At 40.5% G+C, this 12,977-nt stretch overlaps 1 protein-coding gene across 50 annotated transcripts in view; it reads left to right on the top strand.

Annotated features, from left to right (window-relative positions):
• camk2b1 (calcium/calmodulin-dependent protein kinase (CaM kinase) II beta 1) overlaps positions 1 to 12,977 on the top strand; it is a 71,130-nt gene that overhangs the window by 50,230 nt on the left and 7,923 nt on the right. For 13 of the 50 annotated variants that reach the window (XM_046385593.1, XM_046385588.1, XM_046385586.1 and 10 more), the window contains 4 exons: positions 4,215 to 4,259; positions 7,004 to 7,052; positions 11,082 to 11,171; positions 11,909 to 12,052. In XM_046385593.1, coding sequence (XP_046241549.1) covers positions 4,215 to 4,259; positions 7,004 to 7,052; positions 11,082 to 11,171; positions 11,909 to 12,052 — 328 coding nt within the window. The remainder of the gene's footprint in view (positions 1 to 4,214; positions 4,260 to 7,003; positions 7,053 to 11,081; positions 11,172 to 11,908; positions 12,053 to 12,977) is intronic. The other 37 variants (XM_046385611.1, XM_046385604.1, XM_046385610.1 and 34 more) reach the window with 6 other exon arrangements.

Genomic DNA, 12,977 nt, shown 5'->3' with positions numbered 1-12,977 from the left:
AAAGGTCTTAAACCAGCAGGTGGTGTCAGGAAGCATTTCCCCATGGCAGGTGGGGATGCTATATGACTTGCACTTGAGTTGATATCGTGCTACCATGCCATTTTCTCTGTCAGTGAAAGTTTTCCAAAGAGGAAGCAACAGTCAATGCCTGCCGGGGCCTGTCAGTGCGATTTACCCCCACCTTCCTATTTATGAGAAACAGCCCCCTACTGCAGCGCAAGCACCAAAGTCCAAAGGTCTGTAGATTGTCCTTCCAGCCAAATTTTCCTCCTGTGCTGAAGCTAACTTCTGCTTCAGGACTAACCCCTTCACTTTACAAACAGTACAGACGAGATCTCTGCTTAGTCTTGAGAAGTCGTAGCATTTATTTACCAACTGACTATGACTTGAGCTGAACATTTACAGTCAACTAAAACTTATGGCTGACTCTGTATACACTTCTGTTTTGCTGGACACATGCCATCACTTGCCGATCACTCTCTCGCTCTCGTCACAGCCCTTCTATGGACGGGCTGTCCAGTCCCTATTAATCCCATTGTACCGAAAATTGGCTGCAATTCGCCTAGGGGGCACTCGCGAGGTAGTCCTCAATGAACAGGAGTCAATGAAGCTTTGAAATAATTATTTACACCTGCTTCTGGACAAAAACGGTCAAATTTTGTTTCAGTTTTTGAAAGTATAGTGTTATGTATCAGTATTGAAAAGAAAAAATATGAAAGCCCATTTGTCTTTCTTACAGGGCAGATGGTTTTGCCCATAAAGCACTCTGCTAGTGTATGCTGACTGGTCGGGTAAAGATTTACAACTAGCAATGTTACAATGGCTAACTGCAATTACCATTATGTGAACATAACCATAATGATACATACATGATACATAGTGTTTGATTGATGTGTAACCAAAATGGCGAATATTATAAAGTGGCATGTATGCCACAAATACTTGTCACTGCTGCTTATATTGTAAAAAAAGAAAGTACACCATAAAAGTTACATTTTGAGGCTACAGTACCATAAGCCCCCCATTGATTTTGGGCTACCTCACGAGCGCCCCCTGCACATTCTTAAAGGAGCCACGCTGCTCTGGTAGCACTCTTTTCTTAACTATGGAGAATGATCAAACATGGTCATGAATTCCATAATTTTGTACTTATAATTTTCCAGTCCCTGGCCAATCAATCGTTGCATCTCGAGTATTGACCCTATTACCTCTCTTTTCGATAAGCATTTTGGTAACCAGCACAAAAACACTTCAGGTGAAATCCCCTCCATCTTGCGTATGGTTTGGTGTCATTCAGTAGCTGAAGAAATCATCCTCACCTTTGATAAGAATGGCACAATCCTCCATGCTCTGTTTTTCATGAGTAAAGCCATATACTGTGTAGGAATGTTCTGCTAAGCATTCAGGGTGAAATTTCATGGGATGTGCTCATTGAAAGAGTGGAGGAGAGGATTAAAACATCTTGTGCAAGTGTTCTTCTTTATATACACTGTTAGAGGATGTATGTGGACATTAATCATGCCAGCATTTTAGTTGTTTTCCAATAGTGAAGTGCATTATAGTGAGGTACAGTATGTGAAAGCATAACATATCTGACACTATTTCCTTCTGCACACAATTTAGTCAGAATAGAAACATTAAATCATAGGATTATGATGATGGGATCATGGTATGATGGGATTAAAAAATACTGTGCATATTCAGTGGGCCACATACCCACATAACTTGGAAGCTAGAACCTTTTAATGCATGAGGTGAGAATATTTTATTGGACTGAATGGGTACCATATGTGGGTCCAGTATCCAGCTCTTATAATACGTTCACAGAATGGAAGTGTGGGCACAAGAGGTATTTTATTCTGACCTTTGAAGGAAATAGGCAGAGTGTGTGTGTGTTGCTTCAGCAAGTTGCTGTTTAGCCATTTGGTAGTTAACTCCATCATTACAGAGCCAGGCCATGGAGAGACGCTCTATGCCTTCACTGGCATGACCTTAATTCTTTAACTTGGAAGCAGCAAAGTAGGATGATGGGAATCTTAAATGTGCTTAAATATGTATGTGCTTGGTTGTATTTACATGTCACAAAATGGAATCATTTACCTGCTTAGAATGCCATGAAAACATCCCAGTAAGAACAACAGTGCTAGTGAAAGGTCAGTGGTGATGTGTGTCGTTCAAACTCTTCCCCATCTGATGATGTGACGCCATCATCAGTACTAGCCCCATCCTTCTAATCTACAAACCCCAGGTACTTTTTTCTCACTCCTCGTCATCTCCCAAGCTGCCACTGATGCTTGTTGCCCTGGGTGATGGTTGCCCTGACAACACCACCATCATCACCAGGGAGAAAGCTGATGATTGGTCACCACAAAGGTGTCATTTCCTGAGAGGAAGGGAGGGGCGTTACAGTGAATATTGGCAGGGTGATTGTGGGTTCTGATTTACTGTACATCAAATGACAGTTCCTAACAGACCATGGAGAGATGTAGAAAAGGAAGAAATATATCTGTCTACATCCTGAATCACCATCAGCCAGTGCCAGCTGCACTGCAGGGCAAGAATGCAACACTGTGGGGTTTGTAAGCTCAAGTACAAATGTTTGAAAGGAGACACTAATTGTGCACTAATTGTTAGCAGAAAAGCCGAAAAGGACATTTGATTGCAGACAGACCCTTTTTATATAAATCACTGTGCTTACTGTGCTTAGTTTCAGCAGCAAGGAAATTTAGATTTGGTTTATAGCAGAAAAAATGACAAGCAGAAAAGTTCAGCTAATCTTATGATGTGACTAATTTCGGGCTGAATTTCTTTTAGAAGCCTGAAATGATGCCAGTCTCTGCCCGGCAGTGCTTGCCTTTTCTGTTGAGACAAGTGTGAAGGAACAGAATGACCCGTTTTCATCTTGTGGGACATCTTAGTCTTTTTATGGTTGTGCCTTGTAAGTTGTTGAAGCTAGTGTTTATCTACGTCTGAGCACATTTCATTTATATTGTATGAGCTGACTGATTTTCTCTTAATTGTAATATGGAATTTTCTTGATTCTGTACGTGTTTACATCATGTAGGACATCAGAGGCAGCTTAGAATAGTACATGGGCTGCAGGGCAGTGCTGAAATAAAAAGCACTGATGTTCATCAAAACGCTGGAAAAGTTAAAGGGACACTTAAATCCACAATCAAAAAGGAAATATTTTTCCTCTTACCTGTAGTACTTTTCATCTATCTAGATTGTTTTAATGTGACTTGCCAGGTTTTGGAAATATCAGCCATAGAGATGTCTGCCTTCCCTTGAATATGATGGAAGATGGCACATTCTTGTGGCAGTTTCTTGTAGAAACTGTTTTCTTTCTAAGTAACTCCGTCATATCACTGAGCAGAAGGAAGCAAATATCTACTCATGGACGAGAGGCTTGTGCTCAAGACAAGACAGCTGTAAAGTTAGCTACCTTAGTCAGCTAGGCTCTCATTCATCAGTAGGAAGAAAGGAAGTAGTCCCTACTTGAGAGTTCTCACATAAAGGCCTGTGGATTATTTTGAGTAACCGTGTCATCAGTTTTGGAGAGTTTTGGAATTTTTGAGATATTGTTGCCGACTTTTTCACATGTATTTTTTTGAGCGCCACAAACCAAGTGTCATCTATTTTCATTATATTTGAGAAGAGGCAGACATCTCTACCTCTGATAGCCCCAAAACATGTCAACTCACACCAAAACAAGATAGATGGATAAAAAGCACCACAGGTAAGAGGAAAAATATGTATTTTTTAATTTGGGTAAACCAGTTTTACCTCAACTTTATACTGTCTCTTTCCTAAGGTGTGCACTTATTGTATCTGTATCTGTGTGTGTGTGTGTGTGTGTGTGTGTGTGTGTGTGTGTGTGTGTGTGCACGTGTACGTGCGCTGCAGAGAACAGAACTGACTCCACATTACGGTTTTCAGCTCCTCCACCCACTCACTTGGCTTTGGAGGATTCTCCCTTCTCTCCTTTGTCAGCCTTAACAAACATTTTCTTTTCTTCCAACATTCATATCACTCTTTTTTCCTTTGTCCTTGTTTTTGCACTCTGTCCATCTCGATCTACTTTTATGTCACAGTTTTTTCACTTTCTTTTCACTCCTCTCTCTCTTCCTTTCCCTTTCTTTCCTTTCTCTTGTTTGTTCCATGTTCCTCAATCTCCCCTCCTCCTACTCCTCCTCCTCCCCCTCTTCCTCCAGGAACCTCAGACAACCGTCATCCATAATCCAGTGGACGGGACTAAGGTATACATAATCCCCCAGTCCTGACCTATTCTTTATCCACTTTGTCATTTTCCACCTTTTCCTTATCTTCTTCCACCCTTTGATCCTTCTTTCTATAACTCATCTGTGTGTGCACACCATAGCATTGGTTTACTGATTCATATGTGCATATAACTGTGTGTACGTTGCTTGAGATTAAACTGCTCAGATAAATGATTTAAATGTTTTATGAATGGAACGTGGGTTGGATGGATTAGCAAACCTTGCTTACTGTGTTGTCCAGTGCCCCACTGAGTAAATTTGTATGGCTGTGGAGCTCATTATGCCACCTGGGGGACCTCCCACTCCCCAATAGTTTAAATAATGAAAATATAATGAGGGATTTTAGGCAATATGATACCTGGTGATATCGCCAGATAAATCAGCAAAAATAATTGAACAGAGACTCAGAGGCTTGGGTCTCATATTCGGGACATTTGTTTTTCGTCTTGACTTTTTTCTGCATCTTTCTCAAAGTATTGTGCAGCGCAGCAAAAATTATTGCTCACTGTTTCTGTTAAATGTTTAAGTTTACATGTAAAACCAAGCTGTTTTAGCATATCATAGAATCTAGATCATAGTAGTCAGAGAACTTTGAGGTAGTTCAAAGAAAATGTCTTATTGTTTTATCATAGTCATTGAGTCTTGGTTGTATGTTTCTGCTCTCTAACTTAGCCTCTTTAGTCTAGTTGTTCAGTTGTTAGTGTGAATGTAGCTTTGTTTAGAGTTTGTGCATGAGCCTGCGTGACTTTGCAGTAAGATCCCTTCCTCATAGGTATGACCAAGCATTTATTATACTTCTGCGTGTGTGTGTGTGTGTCTCACTGTGTTTGTTCAAGTTGTTTTTGCTGAGTTGTGTTGTGAACAGTGAGAACTTTGTTCCAAAGCCACATCCAAGTTTTGCATGACGGCAGAGTGTCTTTGCATTAGCTTTTTTGGGTCAGACCTCACAAAGAAGTGTATGACTTCAAATTGTGTACAACAGCAGGTCCCCGTGAGTCCACAGAGAGGCAACACAGAAAGGCCCTGAAAGTGTTTGGAAAGAAAACTGCTTTATTGCAGTTTTTTTTCTTCTCACACCAGGCTGGTTTAAAGAGGCTTACTTGACATCTTACTTGTAGTTGCTCACTTTGTTTACTCTTGGCACGAGAACAATTATTTTTAACTTTGTGAGAACATTATGTCAACAATATACTGGAAACGACCCAAAACAGTAAGTTTTTATGAATACAAACTTATATGTGACCTAAAGTCCTAATGAAAGCTCTTATTATGTGGGCTAGGAAATGAATGGAAGATGAACTTTATTGGTCACAAGGTGGGGAAATTGACTTGTCGTGGCAGCTTGCAAGTACAGAAAAAGAGTGCAGAAAGCAAAAGTGTGCAAAAACAGTTACCAAAAAATATAGAGGTAAAATAAATGAACAATTTACAAAGTACAGTAAACACAGTACAGTATACAGCTATATACAAGTCCTTCTAAGGGAGGAAAAGAGGACTAGACCATTGAATGTAGTATAAACACCAGTGAGGGGAATTACAGCAAAGTGCGCCAATAAGTGTATGATATTTATATAAGTAATATTTTACAAGCCCTGCCTTCCCATTAATTTGGCAGTAAAAAAAAAAAAAAACAAAATAAATACAAAATGTCACAAACAGGACTGTTCTGTGATTGGGACCAAAGGAGAAAACACTGTAGATGTGATCACACTTTAAGTGATATTTCTAATATTTGAGGATACTCCCTCCCTCACACTGACATACACGCACTTTTTCATCTCACCCATTCTTCCTCTCCTCAGGTCACCAGCTGTTCTTTCGAGGCTATGAAACCACTTTTGTGCTTTGTGCTCGTGATGATGTTCGTACACGTGCGTACCTCTAATGAGGTCAGAGAGTCTCAACTCTCCTCTACATGCAGGGGAATTTAGGTCCATTTAATCTGCTAATTGGAAATCAGAAAGCTAATGTCTCCTCTGGCAAAAGTCTGACAAGAGAAAAGACAGCCAGGCAGACAGAAAGGTAGATGGACATATTGCACATCTTAAGCCCTGCTTAAGATGACAGCTAATTGGCCTTTGAGAATCCATTCTGCCTGCTTCCATTTTTAAATAGAAGGATGGAGCACATCACATTGAGTTTCTGTCAGTTTCAGTAAGAGACAAGCGCACCCTGTGGAGGAAAGACGTCACTTGTCCACATGGTGTGGCACACATACACACACACACACACACACACACACGCACGCACTGAAGGTGAAGCAGAGGGAGCTTTGCTTGGAGCAGATGAAGAGAAAAGAAGTTTCAGATCAAGGGAATAAGTCAAATTGTTGTTTGACAGATTGTCAAAATGTTGACGCATTGTTATATTGATCTACTGGGCTTGGATTGTTGGCATGGTTTGACTTTTATTTGCAAAGGCTGGATTGTTATAATGCATTAACACATGAACAGTATTGGGATTGTGTCCTAGTTTGGCATCTGTTGAATTTGAATTTGAGATCACGATGTCTGTGTTAATGTCTATGAATTTAATCCACATTAATTGGCCTTGATGTATTTGGTGCTCTGTGGTTAGGACTATACCCTCTGCTGGCTTGTGTTCTGATCATGTAAAACATGTCTCTGTAACACTCTTGGGGTGTGTGTCTTCATGCGTAATCAGCACAAATGTGTATGCTATAATGGGTGACCCTAAACTGGCTGTGTATCTCCGATCTCCAGGAATCATCAGACAGCAGCAACACCACTGTGGAGGATGAAGATGTGAAAGGTAAGACTGCAAAACAGAACAATTTCTGAAACACACAAAAGTCAAGTACTGAAGGCAAGAATACTTCTTAGACATATTCTGGATCCTCACTTGACATTTCCACTGAACTGACCTATTAGATTTTTTACAGCCAGCCAGTGAACAACCTGTAGAACTCCTTTATGAGTTGCCTCTCATGATCATACATATCACATGATACCGAAATGCCATGTTTGTTAAACAAAAGAAACATTAAAAACAAGTGCATGACCATTGGCAGATAACACACTCAACCAGAAAGCACCGAAGGTTTGGTGGACGACCTTTTCTTTGGGTTTGTTGGCTTTTTACCTTTGTAACAGTGGATTGTTACAAGTTACACATAAGGAAATTGATTCTTTATTCTCCTTGCACTAAAAAGTTGATATAATTATTGTAGAGTAAGGAGTCATCATGAAATTGGGCACCGGCGCTTACATTTTTAAAAGCTTAGAAATTACAGTTAAAGGTCCAATCCAGAGAACCTACAAAAAGTCCTTTTACAACTGGTGCTCTGCTTTGCATGAAGTGCTTGTTTATTAGGCGGCAGTATCACAAGCCACGGGATGGTAATGCAGCTGTTGAAAAACTCTCATGCGACTTTCTTTGTCTTTCCAGCGGCTTATTAGCGACTTCTCTCACTCTCTGAGACGTGTTTTATTTTCTGACGGAGTGAACATTGTTTTCCTTTGTGATTCTCAACCATTTTTGTTGTGTGTGTGGAACAAAATCGTTGATGACTTCTTTTTTAAATTCAGTTAACGTGTAAACAGCAAAAAAATATATCTTTTTTTAGTCAGAACAGCACATACTAAATGGACAATGTAAATTGCTATTTTTGAAAATAAGAGTAATATGTACACTTCATGTGTGGTATGGACTGGGTTAATATCACTCAGGTCTTAGTCACCAGGCAGTCAACCGACTGAGAGCTGACTTCTTACTGACCTCTCATGGAGCCTGGCTGTATTGCTCCCTACTGCAGTTTTTTCTTTTTTGTTTTTCTTCTCAGAAAGACTGAATAGGTGTGTGTGTGTGTGTTAGAGAGTGAAATAGAGTGTGTGTTTGGTAGGTGAGAGGGGGGCTGTGGAATGTAAGAGGTCTTCTAATGCTGTTGTGGTCTGGCTTTCTCAAAAGTGTCAGCATTTGGCCAAACTCCTAATACTGAGAAACACACACCTCTGAAATACCAACATGCCTGTGTGGGGTGTCAGCTTGCAGAGTTGTGTACTCGTGTTGTGAGTGTGTGTATGTGTTGCTTTTGGCTCAAATTGTGAAATGATCATCTTTGTGGAATGTATCCCACATATCAGCAAATGACTAAACTAAGTACTTTGGTTTCTATCCTTTTTCATGCATGTGTATGATTGAATCTAGGTTTGTTTCTGCTCATGCACGTGTGTGTGTGTGAGTGTGTGTGTGTGTGAATGCATGGGTTCTGCCTCTGCTTATCTATGCAGACACATTCAAACAGCCCTGTTCTCCACATCCAAGCTGAGTACAATGCATCTAAATCGGGTCATGAATGTATCATTTTGGTGCCAGGCGTACAGAACAGCATGTGCACTTCCATTTCGTCCTCTTCTCTATAGAGGCTTTGCTGCTATTTCACAAATTCCCTAGCAACCATGGCAGAGTCATCATGTAGGTCTGTAAGAAAAATGAAACAGTGTTGGAAAGATTAATAGTAGTGCCTAAGTGGTGGTACTTATTCTTTTACTGGTATCATCTTTATTATAAAGCTGGAAGTTATGGTTTAAAACTATGTCAAAAGGGTAACTCCTTTAAAATTTGCTCAGAGTAAAGGCAACTCCAGAAAGACGAAGAAGCAATCTTAATTCTTGCCACAAACCCCGAAAGGATGCAGTTCAAACTATATATTTTATTTCAAGAGGGAAAACTAGAAATTACATAGTGAAATGCACATAAAAATTAAGATTTGACAAACCACAATATTCCTGTGTCTAATAGTTACATACAGTCAACATTTATTCACGGTTTGACTTTAACTGTGCTCATGTATTCCATTCAGTAAATATGTCAGAGCAAGGCAGAAGTGTTACTTTAGAAATAAAGTCTCATGTACACAATGAATCTGGTTAGTTACAACAGAGGATAAATATGTTTCGTCAGTTGTTCTCTTGTACTGGTTGGACACAAAGTATGATGAGTTTTGAGTAACACCACGCTGCTAACTATCTTTTGCACCAGTTTCTTGGGCTCTAACCTCGATTCCAGAGCACAAAAGATACCTTTGACCTTTGGTTTCATAACTTCGTTTTTTTTTTTTTGTTGTTGTTGTTGTTGTTGTTTTGGTCACTTTTTCAAATTATATGGAACCTGGGAAAATATGCAATTCCATGTCAGAAAATGTCATTAAAATGTACATTACTAAAATTACCCTTGATGGAAGCAGGGTAGCTGGAAGAAGTGTAAAATCACTTGAAAATCCTCCAGGCTCCACTGTACCATACTGTACATTCCCCGAACACAGTGTGAAAAGTTCCCTCCCCCTACCCATTTACTTCCTTTCCAAGGTCCGAAATTGGAGTCCCAGCACCCCACCCCTCTGCAAGAGTGGAGAGGGCAAGGGCACCTTGAGAGGGGCATCGGGGCTAAAGGGGGAGGTGTCTAAATTTAGCCTTATTGGCAGGAAATGGAGACGGAGTGTCCAGAGAGGCGTTAAAAACACACCGCTCTGCTAGCGCCACCCTTAGATCGCTTTAGTCTCACGCAGCAGTTTTAGGACTCTTAAGGTTGGAACTGGCAGATAGCACAGTTAGCTGCAGAGAAAACTACCAGAGCCAGGTGAGTGCGCAAGGAAGGGCAGTCGCGTTTGGGTGCAATAGTTTGCGTAATGTTGGCCTTTGCAGGATCTTGTCAGGTCAGTGAGAGCTCGACAGCTGGTTTGTAACCCAACACCTGTGCTGGTGTTTAGCGCATCAGCAAGACATTCATGTTCCATTACTTTCAATACTTTTCTAGTTGTTGTACATGTTACAGACAGCGTTCTCTGAGGGCTGCTTGTTGGGAGTGGTTCATCTACAGTTTTGTCATGCAGGTGATCATTTTTTTATGTCAATTATGATTTATAGGATTACCTGCAGTTAATTTGCAAATCCTGAAGTTCTTCTTTTTGTGAACCATGTGGATTTAAGCGCTAATTGCTGCCATGTTTACGCTCTGCACTTCCGAGGAGTGACCTGTCAGTCAAACGCTGTGGGCTGTGCTGTGTCTTTGGATTTCCTGCTGATTGTGTTTGGTTTGTGTAGCTGAGAATAGGGAAACTGACATTAACTGATGCAAATGTGAATATTTTTGTGTTGGTCCATGTTTCAAATTTCATTTGATTGCGTTTGGGTGCAGTTATATCTCTAGTAATATGGTATTGTGGCTTTTCTCTCTCTCTCTCGTTCCTTTTCTCTCTTTTCTCTCCTGCCAGTCTTGTGCCGTCTCATTTGTCCTGCAGGGACGCTTTCTTTCCCTCTATTTGTCAATGAGTGTTCACGTGTTTCCCTCTGTGCCAGCTGATTAAACAGACGAGCAGTAATGAGTAACATCCCGCTATCTCTCATTATCATGGCCATCATCATTGTCATCATTTATCCTCTGCTCACTGGCGAGACTCCCATTAAAGCCTCAGAAAAATTGCACATCGAGTTGTAAATCCTGCTATAATGGAGTCAGCAACTTGGATAAAGAGGAAAAAAGCTTTTTTGGCTCTTTTTCAGTGAGATGTAATGAAAGAAGACTGTCAGTGAAAAGCAGCTGTAATTTCTCAGAGCGACAAAAGGTTGACTGGGTTTATCATGTTTATGTTTAGAATTTATCTGCCCCTCCCACGTCACCTCACTTCTCCTTTTCCATCATTGTTTTTTCTTTTGCTTTTCTTTTGCGTGCAGTATGTGCAGCTTGTTGCCCTCTCTCTTTGCACACATTTGGGTTTTTGGTCTCATTCTGTGTGTGTGTGTATGTGTGTGTGTGTTTGTGTGTGCGTATGCATGTTATTAGGAAAGAGCTTAGACAGCAGCTCGCTTAAGGCGCAGTCCAGCACAAGCTCCCAGCCTGATAGCTCTCAGGGCTCCTCAGCTGCTGTGTACTGTAAGTCAAGCCCGGCCAAATGCAACCTGTAACACACACACACACACACAGATTCATATGCTGTGCTCATAATTCACCTTGACTAAATCCTTTCCTTTCTGTATATTCAGCTAAGCATCCTGCATATTAAAAGCATACATCTGCTGCAGTTTAGCTCCACTAAATCCCTAAATTCCCCTGACTTACACTGTGCTTCATTCCTCCATTGCAGTCTTCCTAGTGAGCACCATTCTTATATCTCACCATCAGGCAGTATCTAATATCAATAATAACAACAATAATAACATAACCGTTCTGAAAAACAGTGAGATGCTTTGTAGTATTTCTACTATCCCCTTCCCTCCCTGTACCACCCACGCCACGTGTGTTTAGAATAACTCCATGTCTCCTTCTCATGGACAAACGTGGAACAGCAACACAACACCTCTCCATGGAAATCTGGGTCTTAATGTCATTTCTCTGACATTTCCAAACATGAATATTGCTCTTTTATGTTCCCTTCGCTGTCTTTGAGCCAGATTTTGTCTTGGGAATCACTAATGACTCATCCAGTACCACACTTTGACAGTCAATGAGAATTAATTGCTGTGTGTGTTTGATAAAGCTCACCTTGGCTGACTGGTTGTCCGGCTTGACTCAGCACTAAGACTAAGTTTGTTTATCTAAATGGCCACAATGCTTTGGCCAACCTTCCACTGAAGTGTGCTGTCTCCCATGTTCCTCCCTCCTGAACTCAGCTGCCACAAAGTTTGCTGACCTGCTGGGCTCAGTGCGTAGGGGCTCAGGGCCCATATCCGACGGAGAAGGGAGATCCAGCACTCCACCTCCCGCTGCCCTCTCCGCCCCATCCCCTCCACACACCCCTGTTGTCCCAATGCAGAGTAAGTAGGAAAGAGGGGACAGAATAAAGGGAGTTTTTCCACGCCATGGTGATGCATGAAAACATGAACTGATTCTGTCAATATGTTGGCAAAGGAAAGGAGTGAAACAACTTATTTCCAAGTCACACGTAACTCACTCGCTTAGGGAGGGATAGAACTAAAGTGGCACTTAAAAAAAGGTATGAAAACATGAAAACCTCCTCCAACTGCAGAATCCAAATATATTTTCCTCTGATGACATTTTTAAAAAACTACTAAAGGATAAATGCGACAATGCTTTATATATTTGTTATTGGCAAAAAATCTAATAAAAAGAGCAAAACCAACAATGAGTGGAGCAAGCTTACTAGAACAGTCTGTGTAGCCAGAACCTGATCATTTTTAATCTTCTGCACTATAGCAATGAGACACGTGGTTACACTGGATGACGTGTGAATATGGGCACTGAAGTTTATTTTGAGTCCCACATACAGCTGCTGTAAATACTCAATCACATACCATATGTGTATTATTCCACTGCTGAAAATAGTCCCAAACAAATGGCCATTAGCTCCTGTTTGAGTAACATTTATTAAAACCAACAGCACAAAGCGGAAATTACTGAGTCATTTTTATGAATGAGGATATGTGTTTATTTTCATTTTTTATACACATTGATTTACGTCTTCTTCAGGACTGAAAGTCACTGCCACAGGCAAGGTGGAAAAGGCAGAAAGTAATAAAAGACTAAGTGTTTTGGTGTTGGTGTTAATTGACAATAAGTAATAGAATGAATGACGCTTTCCTTCAAACTTTTAGTTTTTATAAAATGCACCTTCAAATGTATCATCAGCACAGTACAGACCAAACAAAAAGAGTAAAATCTAATATTAGAATATAAATATAATATGAACACCATGAAAATGAAAGACTTCAGATAAATTAA

Source organism: Scatophagus argus, chromosome 4, assembly GCF_020382885.2.
Source record: "Scatophagus argus isolate fScaArg1 chromosome 4, fScaArg1.pri, whole genome shotgun sequence".
In the NCBI taxonomy this organism is placed as follows: Eukaryota; Metazoa; Chordata; class Actinopteri; family Scatophagidae; genus Scatophagus; species Scatophagus argus.
The sequence above is the reverse complement of the archived record's forward strand: the minus strand, read 5'-3'. Positions and strand labels throughout refer to the sequence as shown.